At 39.5% G+C, this 22,255-nt stretch overlaps 2 protein-coding genes across 3 annotated transcripts in view; one reads left to right on the forward strand and one right to left on the reverse strand.

Moving 5' to 3' along the window:
* Positions 1 to 1,519: 1,519 nt before the first annotated feature.
* On the reverse strand, positions 1,520 to 12,997 carry LOC124269732 (calcium load-activated calcium channel-like). The gene is made up of 7 exons (XM_046704760.1): positions 12,893 to 12,997; positions 7,640 to 7,717; positions 7,191 to 7,250; positions 5,638 to 5,684; positions 4,522 to 4,589; positions 3,633 to 3,777; positions 1,520 to 2,318 (listed from the first exon to the last, which is right to left on the reverse strand). Exons 1-7 carry the CDS (start codon positions 12,951 to 12,953, stop codon positions 2,226 to 2,228), a joined length of 552 nt encoding a protein of 183 aa, XP_046560716.1. The 5' UTR covers positions 12,954 to 12,997; the 3' UTR covers positions 1,520 to 2,225.
* A 252-nt stretch (positions 12,998 to 13,249) lies between these two features.
* Positions 13,250 to 22,255, forward strand: part of LOC124269730 — a 32,974-nt gene continuing 23,968 nt past the window's right edge. Inside the window, exons 1-3 of one of the 2 annotated variants that reach the window (XM_046704756.1) lie at positions 13,250 to 13,399; positions 15,290 to 15,359; positions 20,231 to 20,332. In XM_046704756.1, coding sequence (XP_046560712.1) covers positions 13,334 to 13,399; positions 15,290 to 15,359; positions 20,231 to 20,332 — 238 coding nt within the window. In that variant the 5' untranslated portion in view covers positions 13,250 to 13,333. The remainder of the gene's footprint in view (positions 13,400 to 15,289; positions 15,360 to 20,230; positions 20,333 to 22,255) is intronic. The other variant, XM_046704757.1, reaches the window with a different exon arrangement.

Here is a 22,255-nt window from a genome sequence, read left to right on the forward strand (position 1 = left end):
TTAAGTGGATAAATGTTCACAGGGAAGTGTTTCCGTGAATGCACAGGGGCAGAAATGGCCTTGCACCGATAGGGAATCGCTTACTCTTAGCATCGCACTCATTCCAATAACTTGCAAGTATAATTAAAGATATTGAGTCACATGACCAACAATTTTTCGATGTATGGAGATTCATAATGATTGGTTACGCGTGTTTGTCTAGAATCTTCCTTTTCGTGAAAAACGTGTGCCATGTTGAAGGGATCGGGCAGACAAGTACTACACTTTTTAACCGCTAGTATTACACTTAGGGCCTAAATAGGGTTGGCATCTCTGTATTTAATTGAGTACTAATTTTATGGTTAAACTACTAATTTTGATCCTTGAAACTACTATTTGCAACACTTAGGGGGTGGCATCTCTCGGGGTTTGGTGTTTTCAGGGTTTGATTACAAACATAGTTAAATATTATCACACATACGTTGATGTTTGTACCGGTTTGCATTAATTGTTAAGACTATATTGAAAACAATGTGCTGTATCGCGAAGTACACGTGTTGATTATATGGGGGAAAAATTTCGATTTTGACACATTGAAGCAAAAATGTCAATTTAAGATGCCGTGTCAAGCCTTAATATCTCCGCATCAATTCAGGCATTCTCTGCTCCATAATATGCCCTTCATCAAAGTGATGATTGTCCGACACTAGCATGAATTTGGCTTTCCTCACACAATAATCTGACATGTCATGGCAACTTGACTAAAATATTGTGTTAAGCAGCATTGCACATGTTAGACTCAGTTTGTAACTGAGTACTGTAAACAGGACGTGCACCCATGAAGTTCCGGGTTAGAATGTTGATCTTCAGTAACCCGTGCTTATCATAAGAGGCGACTAATGGGATCGAGTGGTTGGACTCGCTGACTTGGCTGACACATGTCATCGGTTCCCAATTGCGCAGATCGATGCTAATGCTGTTGATCACTGGATTGTCTGGTCCAGACTCGATTATTTACAGACCGCCGCCATATAGCTGGAATATGGCCAAGTGCGGCGTAAAACTAAACTCACTCACTAAACAGGGCGTGATCTCTTGTTTATGCTGTACCTGTGAAGATCTGGGTTAGAATGGGTCTTCAGCAACCCAAGAGTCAACTAACGGTATCGGGTGTTCAGACTCCCTGGCTTGGTTGACACGTCATGCCATCTGCATAGTTAGATGCTCATGCTGTTGAATCACTGGATTGTCTGGTGCAGACTCATTATTTACAAACATCCGCCATATTGCTGAGTGCGGCGTTAAACATTGCTGATTTAAGTTTGATTCAATCCAGGCTTAATTTTGCATGGGCGTAAATAAGGAAAACCTACCAACAAATGCAAATATATTTGGTGTGATCCAACCACGGAATCGACCTGCTCTCTAGGCTGATGGCATAAACCAATACGTCACAGAGGTGGTCACCGTCATATGGTTGTGGCTGTCAAAAGCCCAGAAATTTACTCTCAGATCTACCTACAAATAACACAAACAGGAGTATATCTAAAAGGTTTATTTCTGAATAAGTACCTCTGTAAACAATTATTTCAGAGACAAACACAATATTGCAGTGATAGAATATGCTGAGAAATATGATGCAAGACTTTTCACACAACTTTCTTAAAGGGATCTGATAATGGCTGGTAGCCAAGGTACTAATCTCAGAATTTGAGGTATGCTCACCATCAAATTACTTACCTAATCTGGTTGAGTATATTTACTTTCCATTTATAAATTATAAAATACATCAGTCTACATTATCACCATACACAATTTCCTTGAAGGATGAATGGATGTATTTTAAGATAAAAAAAAATAATATCACTTTTGTCTCATATCCATGTGATTTTAATTAATTACTTAAATAAATGTTAACATGAAATAATAGACTACATTTATTAACACCACTACCACTTATAAGACCATCTAATGAAATGTATCATGTATGATATATATGAGATCACATCGGTGAATTCTTTCATCGTCGAATACTAATATGTACAGATAACAGGGTTGTAACCATCAGGCAATGGTCAGGTTACAGTCTTGGCACAACGCTCTTAACAGAAACTCTTCCCTCCTGTTCTCTGAAGACGATCTTTTCCTTTTAGCCTTTATTCATATCTTGTGATAACTTGCATTCTTGTAGTGAAGTCCATGGGTTGGATTCTCAATGGAGTAGTAGAGCAAAGTTGGTAGGGACGTTACTTTGTAAGCTGACTTGGTGGGGTAAAGAACCCAGTGCCCTGCTTGCTGGCGGCCCGGGACGGAGCGAGACCCAGCATTTTCTGGATGTTCTGAAACATGAGGGGAGTGAGAATGTTACTTGTGTTATGTTAATTTGTGTTAATTATACTAATATTATGTGGATAACCCAGACTCATGCAGATTACGGTATAGTGAGTGAGTTTTAGCAATATTCCAGCAATATCACGTCAGGGGACACCAGAAATGGGCTTCACATTGTACCCACATAGGGAATTGAACCAGGGTCTTCGGCATGACTAGCTAACGCTATAACCACTGGGCCACCCCATCACACCATTGCTGCTATGGACATCTGACACTTCAATGAAATTTACATTGGCAAGTTTCTTCGCAGTGTGTAACACCTTCATTGCATTACGTCAGTCTTCCAGTTCCTACAAAACAATTTAATAAGGAGCCCACTGAAATTTTGAATGATTGAGCTGCCTCAGCTCAAATTAAGAATTGTTCTGATCTCCTTTTGAATTATATGTATTCTTTGTTTGTGAATCCATATTTTATTAAGATTAGAACTTTATTTTTGGGACGAAATGTCATAGTTGCAACATGGTTCCATGACCTGTATAAATCACGGTGAGGCCCGAACATGTAGCAGGGTAACCCAAACTGATGCAGATTGTGGACAATGAACTTCAGTTCAGAGGGATACTTGCCCATGAAAAGTAGGTGAATATCGAGTTCCTTTGCAAGTATCGAGTTAAAAGGGTAATTTTGCTTGTTGGGACCATGAAATTATATCGAAATATCTGAACTAGCGAGACAACCGTATCGAGTTAAAAGAGCTTGAATAATGATAAATTATGAAGGATTTTGCTGGGACCAAGATGTTATATCGAGACAACCGAGATACCGAGTTATCAGAGTTCAAAACAACGGTGCTCGACTGTATATCTCTTTGGGATGCATCTACTTGTGTCCTGTTTACCTGAGGAATTGATATTTGTATAATGAGCAGGTTTTAAGATTGCATACAAGTAGAAAAAGCATGCCAATTCCTCACGTTCTCAATGTACTAATTACAAGATAGTTAGAATTTAAATAAAACGGACAAACAAAACAAATTATCTGAAGCATCATCACAATCATCATTTCTTGGTAAACATAAGAAGCAGTCAACTGCAAGTTCAACACTAACACAGTGGGAAGTTGTGACTAGGGCATGAATAGTATGGAGACCGCGGCAAGGAGCTATCACTGTGAGCTGTTTGCTGCTAAGGGAAGCAACTCTTCATTGAATTGGGGCACAGAATGACATGTAATCAGTATCTAAATGCCAAATATCGGCCGAATAACACTCGATCACCATGGCAACAAATCACCGCTGTATCTCAATAGCAACTCACCTGTCTGATGGACATGGTACAGAGAATGTAGAGGAAGATAAAGGAACAGTCAAAATAATCTTCTCCCGGCAAATTCCGATGTGAGATTCCTTGCATCAGTGAGATGGGCATAAATGGCAGCTTGGCAACAACTCGACCATCAAATCTGAAACGAAGAAATAGAATGATTTTAACGCTTTGTAAACTAATTCTTTCTTCTATGGCAGCACCATCTTGAGACCTGGGGAAGTGAATTACTCATCGCATCATGATTTAATGATTCTGGTACTCATGTAAAACTCCAAATTGGATCCGTATATCATGTACATTTTGAAACACTTGAAGTAACACAAACATTTTCAGACTCTTGCTCCAGTACATCATCATCAAGGATGTTGTAATCTTCAGTGAGTGAGTGAGTCAGTCAGTAGTCAGTGAGTGAGTTTAGTTATATTCCGCACTGAGCAATATTCCAGCTATATGACTGCAGTCTGTTAATAATCAGAGTTGGACCAGACAATCCAGGCATCAACAGCATGAACATCAATCTACGTAATTGGGATACGATGACATGTGTCAACCCAGTGAGCGAGCCTGACCACGCGATCCTGTTAGTCACCTCTTGCGACAAGCATGGGTTACTGAAGTTCAATTCTAACCCGGATCTTCACAGGTCAAGTCAGTAAGTAAGTGAGTGAGTTTAGTTTTACGCCGCACTCAGCAATATTCCAGCTCTATGGCGGTAGTAAGTAAGACAAGGACAGGTTTGGCACTGACAAACCTGGAAACATAATCAGGAATTATATATGGAAGAACAGTCAAGATTTAAAAAGCAACAGAATGATGGTGACCATGTCTGAAGAAATGCATCATCTGTACTAATTGTGTCTAAGAGGGAACATCAACTTACATTGAATTGAACATGCTTAGAAGGGCAGTAAACGCAAACCCAATAGCAAACATTGACTTCATTTTCACCTGAAACATAAAAAACCCAGATTACAACCATTTCACCATGAATGAGTCAGTGTTTCCGCTGACTTAATTATTTATCGGACACTGTGTCAGGCGACCTAAAATTTTACCGGTCATGAATGAAATTTGCCAATCGTATCCTATTGCCATACTGTGGGTACTCATTTTAAAGTTATTTTTAGCCTGGGAATTTTCGAAACAAAAGAATTTTTGCGACCATGAAAGCACAGCCAAGACTGTCATTTCGCTTTACCCATGTTTTTTTTATTTTGATACATGATTATTTACCGGACACAATGTCCGGATGGGTTTCAATTTACCGGTCCACAACAAATTTTACCGGTGATTTTCAGGTATATACCGGAGAACGGAAACACTGTGAGTGTTTGAACATTGTTACACAGTCAGGAATATTTCAGTACATCATGGTGGCATGTACCTTAATCAAGTCTGGAGCACGCAGTAGAACAAAAAATGTCCCTCCTATGTTTTCTGTTGTATGTTATCAAATGAAACTAAAAGTTAATAACATTCCATTTGCATATAATTTCTTTGTTTTATCTGACTGACAATGTTTTAGCTATGGATAATCAGTAAACCTAGTAATACAAAGATCGCAGGTTCGATCCCCCGATCGCGTCATACCAAAAGACGTTAAAATATGGTACTTGTTGGTCCCTCCCTGGCGCTCGGCATTAATGGGTACAAGGACTAGTCGGCTCGGAGTCAGTATAATGTGTCTGAGTGGGGTATTCATGCTTCACTGCGGTATGGTATCTCAGTGGGCTAGCACTATAAAACCAGCTTACGTCTGGGCTAGTACAAGCAGCCGCACATACACATACACACGCATGCACGTCGTCATATGAGCGAAATATTCTCAAGCACGACGTTAAACCCAATTTCATCTCACCAATTAATACAAAGGAAATGGCAGAAAAGAATGTTATGGTTACCATGGTTACAAACGCGATGAAATATTCATGGTTACCCATGGTTACCCTTCAATGGAGATAGTTGCAAAACAAACGATCAAGATTACAAAACTTACAAAAGACAAATCACGACTGTTGTTTTTCAACTTCTCTTCCTGACGTTCTGTAAAGAGAAGAAATCTTTGTCAATCATGAGTACATTAAATAATGATAAAAAGCAGCTGGTAGCTTTATGGTTCAAAGTGTTTGCTCATCACATACAACATTAGTAGTGTTGGGAATAGGAAACCAAATTCACTATCGATTATCGGAGGATTGTGGTGAACGATTATCTATTATAATCGAAATATATACATTTTTAATGAAATCACCAATTTGAAGGTTTTTTCCCCAGGTTTTTTCTAATAAATGTTTCTTATAACTAATACTGTCATGCAAGAAAGACACTGGAATTGTAATTAAACAATAAAAGTAGTTAAATTTTACAATGAGCATAGCTTTACGCTGTTGAGGGCATGTTTGTTCATGAATATTCGTCAAATTTAATCTCTAGTTTACTTCATTCAAGTGTCTTAAAGTAAAACAACAAAATTCCAATTAATCGAAAATATGTTTTTTTACAATCGATAATCATTTTTAATCCTTCTTTCGATGGATTTTCGATTATTTTCGATCAGCGGAACACCACTAAATATTAGTACAATGTTTGAAGCCCATTTCTGGTGTCCCCGCTGTGATATCATTGGAATATAACCACCTGCTTATATAACTAACAGTTCATTCATAAATGGGGCCTATTACACTTCTCATAAATGGGGCCTATTACACTTCTCATAAATGGGGCCTATTACACTTCTCATAAATGGGGCCTATTACACTTCTCATAAATGGGGCCTATTACACTTCTCATAAATGGGGTCCTTGTAAAGTCAGTTTTAAACAGCCTTGTACAATCAACCCAAAGAGGGCCCATTATAGTCACCACCTTTGACAGGCCAGTCAAAACACAGCTTTATTCAGTTAGTCGGTTTAATCTCCAAATATACTGAAGTAGTATTATGTTCACTTTTTTAAATGTATTTCACGTTTACTTCCCACTCACGGTTCATACCACTGGCTTCAAACACTCATACCGTGAAGGTCCGGGTTAGAATTCATCTTCAGTAACCCATGCTTGTCGTAAGAGGCGACTAACGGGATCAGGTGGTCAGGCTCGCTGACTGAGTTGACACATGTCATCATATCCCAATTGCGTAGATCGATGCTCATGCTGTTAATCCCTGGATTGTCTGGTCCAGACTAAATTATTTACAGACGGACGCCATATAGCTGGAATATTGCTGAGCGTGACGTAAAACTAAACTCACTCACACACTTATGCAACATTTTAATTTACTATATGTAGTGCTGGATCAATCAATCGATCTCACTTGCATCAGAGATTACCGATAGGCTCGGGAGACTAATCGATATTGATAAGAAAATTTAACATAAAATTTCACTTTAGAATGTATGTTCCTTATTGTAGTGTTTGTTAAATCAAGACATAAACAATTGCAATGTAAACAACATACTTTAGTGGTGAGGTTTACGATTACAATCGATCATTGATCGAAAACGATCACTCTGCATATTGTGAGCGATAACCAGCACTGATCAGTGATCATACCTAATTTCTTCTTCTGACCACGATCAGCTGCTTCTCCACCAGCCTCTCGCTGCTTCTCCACTGGAAAACAGGCAATAATAGTATCACCATGGCTACATGACGTTTATTATCTACATTTTCAACAAAAACTTACAAGTATACAAGTATTCCAAATTAATGATACGATCCATGTATAATATTATCAGGCTGTTCCTACTAATACAACTACATAATCATATAAAAAAAGACTGATCTTAAGATAATGTTTCACAACATTTTAACAAGTAGACAATACTTGTCAAAAAGTTCAATCAGTTATTTTTGTTTCTAAATGTGATATCCAAAAATGACTACATATCATTACAATGTTTTACAACCATTCAAGTCACCATTCAGACTAATTAATACTTTACAATGTCATTCAGTTATAATATCGTTCATAACCATGGCAACAGAATGTTTCTACATACACTTTTTGCTTTGCTTTTCTACTTCGGCTTTCAGCTTCTTGTACTTCTCAGTCCTGTAAACTAGTAGCCATGTTAAACCTGCAAGAAAACAATCAAAATTTAACTGTTGATCTGTTGATGACAGATATGGTCACATGAAAGTTAACATTTGGCATAAAAGTTTCCCCAAGGGCATAATTATTATCATTTTTCTGAAAATGAACCAGAAAATGTAGAAGGTATATTTTGAGTCTAAGAATCACTGTGAGCAAGTTGGTCTGAACACTGCTTTATACAGTATTCAAGTTAACCACTGCCTGTCAGCTTAATGTCATAATAATGCCTAAAGTGCAGTTCTCAAACATTTACTGCTGCATGAATATATTCATAGGTTGATCAAAATTACATGATCATAGAGGAAAATCTAACACACACTACCCATCCCCTAGTTCTCATATTCAATAGGGGCCGTGGGGTAGCCTAGTGGTTAAAGCGTTGGCTCGTCACGCTGAAGACCCGTTGAATCCCCACATGGGTACAACGCTGAAGACCCATTTCTGGTTCCCCCTGCCATGATATTGCTGGAATATTGGGTACAGTCAGTCAGTCATATGAATAGTCTAAGTAACAACACTGGTGTCCCCACACCATGATTATTGCTAAATATATTAACTAAAATGAAGGAACACAAAACAAACTCAGTCAGTCAGTCAGTCATATTCACACACACACACACACACACACACACACACACACACACACACACACACAAGTACACACACACACACACACACACACACACACACACACACACACACACACACACACACACACACACACACACACACACACACACACACACACACACAGGACACACACAAATGACACACACACACACACACAGACACACACACACACACACACACACACACACACACACAAAATTTGCACCCATCATTAGCTATCGTGTGAATTTGTCTTGCTAGCTTGAAGCCAGGGTTGGGTAAAAAGAAATCTTAACCAGCTGATTAACCCAGCAAAATTCTTTACTTATCATAATGGGTTTCTTTGAGAGGCATTTTAGAAATTGTAAGGATGAAGGAAAACCAAATTCTATGGGTAGTCAACTTCTTTATTGCAGTGAGTGCCACATTTTGGTGTTGGTACTAACATCACTTGCTTGATTTGGCTTGATAACCATGATAACGGTGTTAGTACCTACACAGAAAGAAAGAAGTTGACTCTCCATACGCGAGGAGGAAGCACAAACAGTCAAAGCTTTCTTGACCCGCGACAGGTTTATTACGTGAGTTTACAAAAGACGCGCCGGAAGAACGACGCGGATAACCCGGCTGGAATATGATGTAAGGTATTCCTAATAACTACTGGCGGGACCACTTTTTCTTCTCTTAACTCTTTAAGTTGAGAGTGACGAACTGGACAAAAGGCGAATGTTTAACGGAATGAACACTGGAATGGCTAACTGCCTGACTAGAATTTAAATGTCCATGAAAAGTGTCTGGAATGGAACGGAGAGAAATACAGAATTAAAAGTCCATATAGTAATCATCAAATCTTGTTGGTGGTCTCCTTGAACGTGAGGTGCGTCCGGCTGGAGTTACAGCACAGTCTCTGTTTGGGTGCTCGGACGTAGGTACTTCAGAATTGATACCTCCACAGGGTGTTTGGTCCTCAGGGGGATGAATCATGGGAGGTGGCTCATCTTCCATACTGGGAGGAGGTGTGTCACCGGGTGGGTGGGTGTGGTGTGGTGGTGGTGTGTGTGTTGTTATCTCCGTGGGGACATCTGACAAGCGAGGAGGGGGGCAGTCGCTGAGAGGTGTAGTGTCGTCGTCATGGTCCGAGTCACAGTAGTGGGGCTGGTACAGAGGTATTTGACTCGGTGGCTAACAGTCCGTTAGCTTGACACAGTAGGATGTGCTGCGAAGTTGGGAGCCAACAAACTTCTTGATGTTGCACCAAGCGCAGCCAACAGAAACAACAAGATATCGCTTACGACCATACGACTTAGTACCGTCAGAATGCAGGTAAACCAGATCACCGACAGTGATGTTAGGTGTAGGCATTGAGAGCGTGCACGAGTTCAGCCGTGCTACAGCTGTGGCCAGGGATAGGGGAGTAGTGGCACCACCAACTGGGTCTTGAGACAACTGTTCTTTTTCTACCTCCTGGATCGCTCTCTCCGCCACAGGGTTTTTGTTACGATTCTTGGTTCTTCCTACCTCCAAACAAAGATTGTGTTTTTGAGTAGGGGGTCGTTCGTTAGAGTCACAAACCCAGGAGCAGGATCCACTCTCACTACACTAGGGGGCCAGCAAGAGGTTTCAACTGAATGCATAGCTGGATGAGAGCATTTCGCAGGGATTCATGGCGCTCATCTTGTATGAGGCAAGCAGCGGTGTAGGAGGTTACATATTCACGCACAACAAGAACAAGTTGCCTCTCCCTTTCCATTACATCAGCTGCAAAAAGAAGACCGATAGATTCTGGAGGATGACCTGTAGACTGTGCTCCAACGTGTGAGGAATCCTTGCGAGAGAAGAGCACACATGACAGGAGGTGGTGGTGAGCTCGACAGCTGTGTCCAAGTCTGGGGCAAAGAAGTATCTGTGCATGACAAGTTTAAGCTGGTGGCATGACGGATGGTCGAGTTGGAGGTGTAGGGCTGTCACAAGGCCATCAAGTACATCACGAGGCACTACGATGCACTCACGGGTGGGAGCCAAAGGCTCATTCTGTTGCACAATTAATAACCCATCCCGAGCAATAGTTACAACGTTTAAGTAGCACTTAATGTACTTGACATCAGTCTGCTTCCTGGATGGTCGAGTTCCTTGTGCTAGGGGAGAGTGTCCACGTTGGAGATCGTGATTCTCTGACTGAATGGCATGCCATGCCGCTCTGTTTGTGTAGGGCAGTTTAGAGTCCCCATTGACAATATCCTGGACAGATACTTTCAACACGGTGGCTTCCTCAGACTTTCTAATGAACATACACACTTGGCAAAGTTCATCCTTGCATTCGGCAGCATTTCTACTGGCGAAGTCTGACGGGATGTTGGCACTACCAGATAGATGGCGGACGGAGGCTTGATAACGGCTTACTGTTGAGAGAAAAGGCGATACACGTGGGCTGGCTGAAAACTCACCACGACACAATTTCTCATATGCTTGGACGCAGGTTTTGCTGTCGGTGAGTATACAAGCCTTGTGTTTGGACTGGATGAGGTACGGTGAGAAGTGTTTAGTTGCTACACCTATGGCGAGAGCTTCGATCTCACAAGGTAGCCAAGTTATCAGTCGGACGCGGAGCTTGGCACTGAAGAAACCAGCGACTCTTGGCTTATCCTGTCTTGTCACATATAGTGTGGCACCGATCCCATTACACTTCACTGAACCGTCGGTGACAATCCATAACAGATCAGCTAGGCGAGGTAGAGTTATTGTTCTCGTGGAGTTGAGAGCAGCCTTAGCAGCTGTAAAGGTGTCCAAGAGGATATCCGTCCATGCAACTTTGTCTTGTGACTGTTTGCCTGCCTGGGCATTATCCAAGAGCGAGATGTACGATGCACAGTTAGGAAGGACACGTGCCAGGACCTTGTATGCCCCAATAAAGGATCTCAACCCTGTAACACACTCTGGTGGGGGCAGGAAGCAAGTGCAGATACACGATGAGAGCAAGCCGTGAGGGCACCTTCCTTCCATCTCCATCCGAGGATGCTGACAGAAGATGGTGCGATGAAGGTCTTCTTGGCTGACAAGCGGAGGTTGTTTCGGTAAAGTGCGTCTTGAACACGACGCTAATTTGACAAGAGTTCAGGGATAGAGTTGGCACCACAATAAAGGTCATCAGCCAGTTTAACCAAAATTCTTCTTAGGAAATGCTGTGTGACGGGTAGGGAGGGTCTGTTCATGATTATGTCTAGAAGTGGCAGCTCTCATAACTTTAACCTCTCCAGAAGTACGGACCTCATCCAGCAGTGAAGAGAGTGCCTGAGATATTTCCGGTTTGATGATAAAGTTCTTGATCGTATTCAGTACCATACCTTTGTTTCACCAATTTCGGCAAATCTTGGTGGAGCAAGGGCAACTACGTCCAAACAACAAATTTCTTGAGTGTGGGGGTCATATCTTCGGCTTGGTCTATGTTGGCACCAAGGTGACTGATACCCCCATTTTGGCGAAGAAGGTTGTCTTCAACAAAGGCAATTAAACGCTGGTATAAGTCCTCAGGCTTCTCATCAGGTTGTAACTGAATATCACTGAAATCAAGGAAGTGCCCTCCAGTGGACTGAAATCCATAATGGAGTCTAATAGTTTGCAATATCCCATCAACAGAGGTGGAGTTCTTAACAATTGTGTTTCTTGATATGACAGGACAATAGTTGGCTATCTGTCCGAGCATGAGCTCTAGCATGGTAACCTTCTGTTGTGCAGTGAGTCCTCCCCTAACGTCCCTACCATCATCCACGAAGCCACGTAATGGAGCTGCACGTGTTTTCTTAGCCCACTCAATACCAGTGAGGAATGGAGCAAAGCTTGGGTCATGGGAAAGTGTATAAATAATGTTCTGCTTCCAGTTTTCGAAAGAGTTCACTGTCTCTGACTTTGTCAAGCACCACTGCTTTGGTGCACGATGTGTGTTAGCCATTGTGTCGAGCGGTTAATTGAGTCGTACACGCTTGATATAAGGCGAGTGACTGTTCACTTATATTGTGAGGTACCTCTGAAGACGTGGATAAGATCAGCACTGCCACCACGCCAGGAGGAAGCACAAACAGTCAAAGCTTTCTTGACCCGCGACAGGTTTATTACGTGAGTTTACAAAAGACGCGCCAGAAGATCGACGCGGATAACCCGGATGGAATATGACATAAGGTATTCCTAACAACTACTGGCGATAGAAGTTAGAACTTGGTTTTCTTTGTTTGACCGGGGTATTTAACCCTAATTATCATAAATGCAGACTTGATCGGAAAGTGGATAACTTCACAAAACTTAAAGATCAGTGGAAAGAGGCACAATAAAGGGTTATATTTGCGCTTCCCCGTAAAGTCCAGTCTTTCCCATATGAACTGGACCTTTGTTTTCAATTGGATGGAAATTTGGGTAATAACGCTTCATTGATCGAAAACTGGACAAGCTATATTCTGAAGTACGATATGATTCCATATAACTGTTACATGGGAAACAAAGGAAACAACTTTCACACGGTGTTTATGCATCAATGGCGTTTCGTGAAATCAGCAATTACCTTCTCCAAGCAAAGCTGTACATATTGATATGAACACAATAAGAACACAGTCTCCCAACATCTTCGGGAATGATCAGATCAGGCACAAAACGGAAGCGGAAATAGCTGTCCCGTTAATAATAATTATGTAAAACTATTCTTTAGTCAAACATATTAATAACGATAATACTGAAAGAGATATGCATCAATTTAATTTTGATAGCCTTTAGTAATTTGATATATTATATATATATATATTATAACATATTATTCTCAATAATAATAGTTTTAAAACTATCTTTACGGAAGTAAAACACAAGAAATATATGAATATATGTTAAAAGTTGGTTTGAAAACAGTATATAATTGTGTCGCTTGTCAACTTCGAAAATGCTTTGACAGTGAACATTACGTTTTGTAAAAACATCTTCCTAACATCATTAGCAGTTGATAAACGACATCATGGAGCTGCAAAGTTTTGTAACTGTACAAATTCAAACATTTGATCCCAATGCAAATTTGGTGAAGGTAAGCGTACAATAATTCGCCATGCCTGCTTCGAACTTTTTCAAACAGTCGACAGGTGGTTACACCCTTCTGAACTGCTGTTTACTGACAGGCTGTGACGATTATGGCATAGGCGACAGCACCTATGGGTCAGAGTGACAAGATACCTCGTCAACCCACTTGTTGTCATGACATCAGAGCGATTATATCATAATCAGTGCAACCGAGTGGGAGTGTCATGAACTTGTTGGCCTCCCCTGCACTGGTTTTATAGTGTTTTAAGATGTCAACTGATTTAACCAAGTCATTTCACCAATATTACAGTTTACACAGGCCATGGACCCGTTTACATATATATGTAAACAATCTCTGAAGATTGAAACACCTATTAGTATTACAGAAAACTGATTAATATTTACCCTGATCGCAATACTGTGTTTCACTACTGGCTAGCGAACAGTTATCACCATGTAACAGATATCGCCAGTACATCAGTATCCCATCTGCGCAGTTCCAGTCAGTTACAATTCTGGTATTTCTTCCTACAGTATTTGACAATACAGGACAGAAAAAGAATATTCTTCACAGCAAGTAACATAAGAGAAAAATAAAACATAAAGTTATGAACCCAATGAAATTTTTTTAACTTAGTCAGGGGGATGTCCCATGACCTATATAATAACAAGTTAAAAAGTCATTAAGGCCTAAAACAAAATGTGGTTCCGATTACACGACCGACCCTTGAATTCTGGTGCCGACCCTAGTTTTTTTACAAGGTATGAATAAAATAAGCTTTCAGATACTATTGTTTTTTTCCCGGCACCAGCGGACATTGGTCTTTCTTATAGAGAAAGTCGACATTGATAAATGTGTTATTAGTTCTTAGTGTACTTCTAAAAAAATGTACAAAAAATTCCTTTCTACCTACCTACCCTAAATTTTAAAGAGGTGTAATCGGAACTACAACATTTGATTAATTTGGCCTAATTGTTTCATTCTCTATCAATCTACTGTAAAAGAAACACTCAAATAGTCACACAATCAAATATTCGAGGTTACTGTATGCTATATAATAAATATATATTATTTCACGAATTGCATGAAACTTTCTGAATGGCAATAACTGTTTCAGTTTGTTGTAAGAAACATCTATTTATACTTTCATGATTAACTTGCGTTATATAGAAACATGATCAGCAGCAGTGAACAAGCTGGACACACCGGTGAATAGCTAATTAAGTATCATAATTAATTCTGTTTCATTAATTTAACGAACGACGGAGTAATTTTGTAAATACCGCTAAAATATGGCGATAACTGTTTGCTAGCCAGTATTGCTTATTGAGTTCTGCCCATGAAGGGGTGTAGTCCTACACAGCTGAAGTCATGTTGTACTTCTATTGGAAAGACTTCTAATCAGATCATATTACCTGATTTTATATATCTTTTTCCCTATGATTATAATTTAGGGGGAATACGGGCAGAAGCCTTACCCTTCTATTACAGGTACCCTAGCTCTCATTTTATGGACTGCTTTATCATACTATTTTTGTGCATTTTTAGGCTTTATGTGTTCATAAACAAAGAGTCTAGAGACACATATGATGAACAAAGCCTTACAGAATCTGCAGGCATTGTAATATGTGTTCTATTTTGTTCAAAATGATAACTGCCTTTATTATGTTCACAATTCCTGAAATATTTCAACATTGTATTCATCATGTTCATTTCAACAGTAGACAAATAAACATTAGAGCCTGTCTTTATTGGTCCTACTATCAATGAAATACCAGTAAACCTGCAATGCAAAAAAATTTTTAATTCTGGTACTCTAATTTCATTTACCTTTAACCGCCTCCATGGTGTAGTGGTTCTTTTCCTGTTTCAAGTAGCTGTACTGTTGTCTTTCAGCTGTCGGTCCCTTCAGAGCAAGACGAGGTGTCTGTCCACACACTACATTCTAAAGTCTGTGAACACTTAGGTATGTGTAATACTGTATCCATTGGCTACCGGTACTTTATCCCAGTTCGCTGGGTAGATTGTAGTCAAGAGCCACACTAGGGACCAACAGCCGAGATGCAACCCTGCAATCATGTCGTGATGTTGGTCATTTCTTCACTGTTGGAGCCCATTGCTGCTCTTGGTTAGTTAGATCGACTCTTCAGTAGGAATCTTAGTCTGCCATACAGACCCTAAAGCAAATATATCCAATACAGCTCATGCATGTCTATGATATTTGATAAGTCTAGATTTCTGCAGTTTTTGAAAATGAAGAAAGTTTCAGGGCTGTTTTTCATTATGTTTTAAAACAAACTGTAGTTTTCTGTAGAATATGTTAATTTCAGAGATTAGTTTTCCATACTGGAATCTAAGACCCAGCTATCATTGTTGACTGTTCTAATTTCCCAAGTTTTTGTTTATATATACAGTAATAGTAACTGGCTGTACGGTAATGCTGTGGTCATTACTTAGGTGCCTTGAGAAAACAAGATTGTATTAAAAAATGAAATGATCCCCATCTGGAATGTGTTCTAACTACCAGTTACTAAAAACATTTATTTTGTCAAAATTGGCACCTTTTAAGCCTATATTTTCTAAAATTCAGAAGTTTATTTTCTTGTATAGTCTGTACAAGTTATCATTGTTAAGCATGTTTTGTTCAAGTGAAGTCGAATTGAACTTTGTAAGGCTAATGTTTGTCGCCCATGATTATTTTCATGGATGCATGTGTCATGGGTCATGTTATAAGATGTAATTCCTCAATACATGAGTGAATCATAGCACTTAAAGTCTTTATGTAAATATACCCATGCTGAGAGTTATTACCATGATTACTGATGCTGCTTGCACCAATCTCAGTAATATATCCCAAAGCGAGCTGAATTTGATGTTCTGGTGTTCTCGACAATTGCGTTGCTGGCTATATCGGGGGAGTACGTGCGCGATCGGTGAGCACAAGTAATTTCATAGGCAGGGCAGATGCCCAGTCACTGTCGTGAGAAGTTTTATTGACAATTGAAAACCGGAAGTTAAGTTGTTTAAAAAACATCAATATTATTTACCCGAGATCTTTAATATCACTTCAGATGCAAAATCAGTTGCCTTTATAACAAAAAATATCAAGCAAAAATTCAGTAAGATCATTCGTGACTGGTGACAGGCAATATTTAAAAAGAAAGCCACGTTATCACAACACTCCCTCGCAGTGCGGAGAGAAAAGTATGGCTCATCGTCGAAAACCCATAAAAAATCCACGGATGTGGCGAACGGCAACAGTTTCGCCAATAACGATGTCATCAACTTTATTTTTGTAGGAAACACTTGATATTTTTGTGTGAAATAGATGAATATATTCTTTATCACCCAAGGTTAGTAAAATTAAAACTTCAAATGATATTACAGATAAAAATTACGTTTTTATCTTACATCGTCGAAAACCCCTGATACCGGGATACTGTATATTTACAGTGTCTGAAATAAGGCCCGTCCAACCGCCTGAGACGGGCTAGATTTCTGCTGGACGGTCTAATGTTACAGCTAGCCAGTCTGATGGACGGTGAAAACAATATCTGGATAACGTGTCCACTGACACTGTCTATTTTGTATTTAGTGAGTGAGTGAGTGAGTTTAATTTTACGCCGCTCTCAGCAATATTCCAGCTATATGGCGGCGGTCTGTAAATAATCGAGTCTGGACCAGACAATCCAGTGATCAACATCATGAGCATCAATCTGCGCAATTGGGAACCGATGACATGTGTCAACCAAGTCAGCGAGCCTGACCACCCGATCCCGTTAGTCGCCTCTTACGACAAGCATAGTATTTTGTATTTAAGAAGGACTGGTTAAATCTCTTCTGGGCTGGTAAGTTTTTGGAGTTACTAGCCCTGGGGCTCCTTTCATGAAACAACCTTTACTAAGGTCAACCTTAACTCCCATTCTTTAACATGGCACTAAGGTTACCTTAGTGACTTACACCTTAGTGCAATGTTACAGAATGGGAGTTAAGGTTAACCTTAGTAAAGGTTGCTTCGTGAAAGGAGCCCCAGATGTCTGGCTTGGTTTTTGGTTTATTTCATACACTGATATTTATACATATTTTTTTATATTTTTATATTCCCTAGAGAAATGGACACAAAAGTAGAAGAATTTTGTTATTAAAGAAGTTGTTCTAAAATGTGAAAATGGTTTGACAGTTATAAAATTGTCCAGTGTAAAACATGCTGTGCTATTTGATTTAAACAAATTTATTCATTATGAGTAATGAAAAGGCTTAGCTTAATGCCGCTCCAATACAACTGCATTATGTACTACAGTCAGGCCGCGGTAATCCGGTCCTCGTTAATCCGAATCCACCGACTTCCGAACACTACTCACTGAGCACCAAATCATCTCCCTATATATTGTATATAATTGACACCTCGTGAGTCCGATGATTCAGTTTCCGCCTCCGAACGCTGGTCAGTCAGAACGGATTGAACTAATTAAGTTGTAAACAGCTGCGTTAATCCGAACGATTGAAGTTGACCGCGCTGCTGACTGGTCCACCCAAAGTGACACGTTGTTTGTTTAGCGACTCATCCCTTTGATCCCTTTATCATAAAGCCTAACCAGTCCAGTTAACACTTTAACAACTTTTACTCCAAATATATTGAGTGAGAAGTGTCAATGTGTGTTGTTAAAATATTCCGCTATAAATATGTACAGGTAAACATTTCACAAAGCAATGCATTTTCACTATGGCTAGCCAGCCTGCTAAGCGTAAGCGCTTCGAAATTACTGCTGCTCTAAAAAGGGAAATTTGCCTATACAAAGAAAGAAATCCTAAAGCCAGTTTCGATTTTTTAAGTAAACATTTTGGCGAAAAATTCGGTCATTCTGTCGGCAAAACTACTGTTTCGGACATTTGGAAAAGTAAGGATAAGTGGCTAAATATTTCGGAAGATTCTCTATCTCTCACAAGAGAACGAAATGCTAAACATGCCAAATTAGAGGAAACACTTTATCTTTGGATGACAGAAATGAACACAAAAAATGCTTCAGTAAATGACCAAATGTTAACTGAGAAAGGCATGGAATTGGGCTCAAAATTAGGAATCAATGATTTTGGTTATTCTCGCTTGGCTTTACCGCTTCAAATCCCGTCATCAAATTAAGAAACAAAATTATCAGGGGGAAGCTGCCAGTGCTGATAAGAATGCAGTAGTTAAAGGTAGAGAAGAATTGAAATCATGCTTGAAAAATTACGACGAAGACGACATCTTCAATCTTGACAAGACCGGCTTGTTTTATAAGCTCGGACCCAATCACACACTTGCCTCTAAGAAAACACCTGGTGTGAAGAAGTCGAAAGAAAGAGTGACAGTTGCATTATGCTGCAATGCAACAGGTACCATCAAAGTGAAACCCTTCATGATATGTAGGGGTGTCACGATACACCAATCTCACGATACGATACATATCACGATTTTAAGGTCACGATACGATACGTATCGCGATACATAATTTTCGCGCCTTTTCATAGCATTACCTTACCGGCAACGGACGCGCTCACTGATTGGTCCATCAAAATAGTCTAGCCAATCACAAAAGCTGTTAGTTTCCAACCTATTTTTTAAGTAAAGCTAGCTACATCTATTTATCGGAGCGGTCTGGTGTAATTTTACTATCAAGACTTTGACGGAGATGGATATAGCATAAAAATTTGAATCGATAAAGTTTTAAAATAGGAATCGATACACGCAAGCATGTATCGCGTATCGTATCGTCAGTAAAACTGTATTGATGCATCGATACATTCGCGTATCGCGACACCCCTAATGATATGTATGACATTTCAACAGTAAATAAGTAAGTGACATTGAATTTGATCAATGAAATGAATTCATTTACAGTAAGTTTACAGTTATGTATTACATTGTGTTTCAGTACATTACTTCTTAAAACTTAAATCGACAAGATTTTTCAATGAAACAATGAACAGATTTAACAATTTGCAAATTTTCAATTTCTGATGCTTGAATATTTCCATACAGGACCGATTTTAGATTGTATCCATTTCTATCAAAATGCATATCATTTCTTAAATTATCATAATTTGGACACAGAAAGAAATAGTGTAAATTATCTTCACAAACTGCAGCACAAGAACAAGATAGGTCATTAGATATAAAACGATTAACTTTGTTTAGATCACTACATCCTAATCGATGTCTGCAGTGTATAATTTGACAGAATCTGCTTCCAAAATTTGGATCTTAGGCAAATTTAATACCTGAGTTGTGTGAGATTTTATCTGTGAAAGATTTAGAAGATTGTATTCAGGGGTGGAAATAACTTTAAAATTGATAGTGTACTCCGTTACAGTGGCACATGTAAAGTCACTTGCCCTGATAATTTTTGCGCTATACAGACCGTTTTCTTGCTGATTTTTTAAATAAACAACATAATTAACATTGGAAAGTCAACTGCACACTGGTACAGTGGGATATACAAATTTGCTTGCCCGACAGAAAAAAACACTGGACTCGGACGTCGGGCAATGGGTTATTTCCACTGTATTTCTGCTGTATTTGTTTAATATCACCTTGTAAAAGGTTCAAAAGTTCTACAGTGCTTGGTAAGAAAGCGTTACTGTAGAAGGTTGTTCTTGAAGGAACGTTTTGTAAATTTGTTTAATTTCTCAAATCATAGGAAATATTTGCCGATATGGGTTTTGGAACCATATTACATAAATAGCTAGGTGCTACTTCATCACATTTACCTTTGCATTTGCCTGCTATGCACTTGTAACAGGGACCATATAATAAAATCTGTGCTTGTAATTGACAAACGCAACTCTTGATCATTTCAGGTTTGAAGAAGAGTAGCTGGAAACATTTTTGCTTATGTCAAGGTTTTGACAAACCTGTGAAGAGATACAAAGCTTCTGAGATGCTTCTGGTGCCTGTGAAAGGTGAGGACGATTTGGACATGGCAGCTGCATTTTGCTTTCTCCCTTTATATGTATTCTACACAGGTTTATGCTATCTCAATTGCCTCAAACAAGTGGTACACTTATACCTTATCTTACAAGGATCAGTGTGATCTTTTGTTTGGCCTGAAATAGTCAAGAATTATGACTTGATTGACATTTGTTGAATTTCAGTGTTCACGTATAGCGTCTGACCCTCTGACAAATCGGGCAGATTTGCCAACGGTCCGATAGAAGTCTACAACCCCCCGGCCCCAGTGTCCGACTGTATATTTCACAATGACTTTGACTGAAGTTGTTATATGGGACATGTGACACCTGTTTGCTGTTTATAAATCTTATGTTTGTTTATACTTTCATTGCCAATTATAAGAAATGTTAAATCTGAAATGTGTGTTTAATTTTATTCTATGGGTCCTGTGAATTTTCAATGGGTCAGACAGACATCTGAAACTTACAGGACCCAATGTCCTGTTCCTTTAAAACACCATTCGTGAACACTGGAAGTTTGTCTACTTTCAACAACTTGTTCAAATCTCAGTGCTATTCATACCCAAGCTGAGGGTGGTGGTGCAATACAGACAGGCCATGTTGGAACAATGGACACCAATCAAGGCCGCATTGCATACAATAGAGAGGAGCTGGTGGCTATTCCACAATCAGCATCAAGCCTTTCTAAGCCAAGACTTTCTCCTGGAATGTTTGAAAACCTCAATCAACTTGGGATTTCAGTTGTACAGAAAACAAAGAGAGGAAAACATGCTGGCAGAAAGTTAAAGAGAAATATTTGTGAACAAAATCTGTCAAAAGTTCATCCACAGACTTCCAGAAAATATGTGAGTGTGTCAGTGTGGAATTTACTATCATCAAACAAAAAACTTTAGATTAGGGACATGCTGGTCAGTGGAGATATTGATGTACTTTTCTTTACTGAGACATGGTTACGATCTAAATGGAGATAAGTTTACCAGATATAATTTATATCTGATAGTCCTGAATGTAACTGCGGGCATCACACCGAAGATGCGCTTCATTTCTTCCTCATCTGTTCCACATTTAACGACATAAGATTAATTAGATCAAACACATACTTCTTTAGTAGAGGATTTAATTTGTCATCAATCTTATATGGTCATTCAGGCTCAGTGAGTTTATTTGCCTTCAACGATTCTTTGCAAATTGTCACACATTATATCGTCAGTATTGTCCTTGTAGATTTCCAGTTATGTTTTCCATTTAATTATTAATGCTATTGTACCTAAAGTAAACCTTTGTATCTTTGAATATATAGACATTGTCATTTCATCTTTCAACACATCTCTCAGAATTGTCGACCGCCTCCGTGGTGTAGTGGTTAGAGCGTCCGCCCGGAGAGCGGTATACCAAAAGACGTTAAAATATGGTACTTGTTGGTCCCTGCCTGGCGCTCGGCATTAATGGGTACAACAAGGACTGGTCGGCTCGGAGTCAGTATAATGTGTCTGAGTGGGGTATTCATGCTTCACTGCGGCATGGTATCTCAGTGAGCTAGCACTATAAAACCAGCTTAAGTCTGGGCTAGTACAAGCAGCCGCACATACACATACACACGCATGCACGTCGTCATATGAGCGAAATATTCTCAAGCACGACGTAAAACCCAATTTCACCTCACCTCACCTCAGAATTGTCGGTTTATACTGCCCACCACGATCATCAAGAAATAAGCTCTAACATGCTGACTTTGACTGTGACTCTGATCACTGTGCTATGCGGTTGTCTCTTAACATGCAGAGGCCAAACAATGAAGTAGCTACAAAAGCAGGTCGTAATGTTAAAGGCAGGGGTTCACACCTATACACAGATGGGATTTGGCCACATTGCCTGGTCAAAGCTGTCTTTTTATGCAAAGCAATGTAGTATTCA

The sequence above is a fragment of the Haliotis rubra genome, unplaced genomic scaffold, assembly GCF_003918875.1.
Source record: "Haliotis rubra isolate DU_JTF1 unplaced genomic scaffold, ASM391887v1 Scf147, whole genome shotgun sequence".
In the NCBI taxonomy this organism is placed as follows: domain Eukaryota; kingdom Metazoa; phylum Mollusca; class Gastropoda; order Lepetellida; family Haliotidae; genus Haliotis; species Haliotis rubra.

What these genes read in the sequence shown, in the direction of transcription:
- LOC124269732 (XM_046704760.1), bottom strand. Translation starts at nt 12,953, where the DNA reads ATGTTGGGAGACTGTGTTCTTATTGTGTTCATATCAATATGTACAGCT. An exon ending in ACAGTCGTGATTTGTCTTTT is followed by an intron (nt 4,590 to 5,637) that starts GTAAGTTTTGTA and finishes TTTATGTTTCAG; the next exon opens with GTGAAAATGAAGTCAATGTT. An exon ending in GTACCATGTCCATCAGACAG is followed by an intron (nt 2,319 to 3,632) that starts GTGAGTTGCTAT and finishes CTCATGTTTCAG; the next exon opens with AACATCCAGAAAATGCTGGG.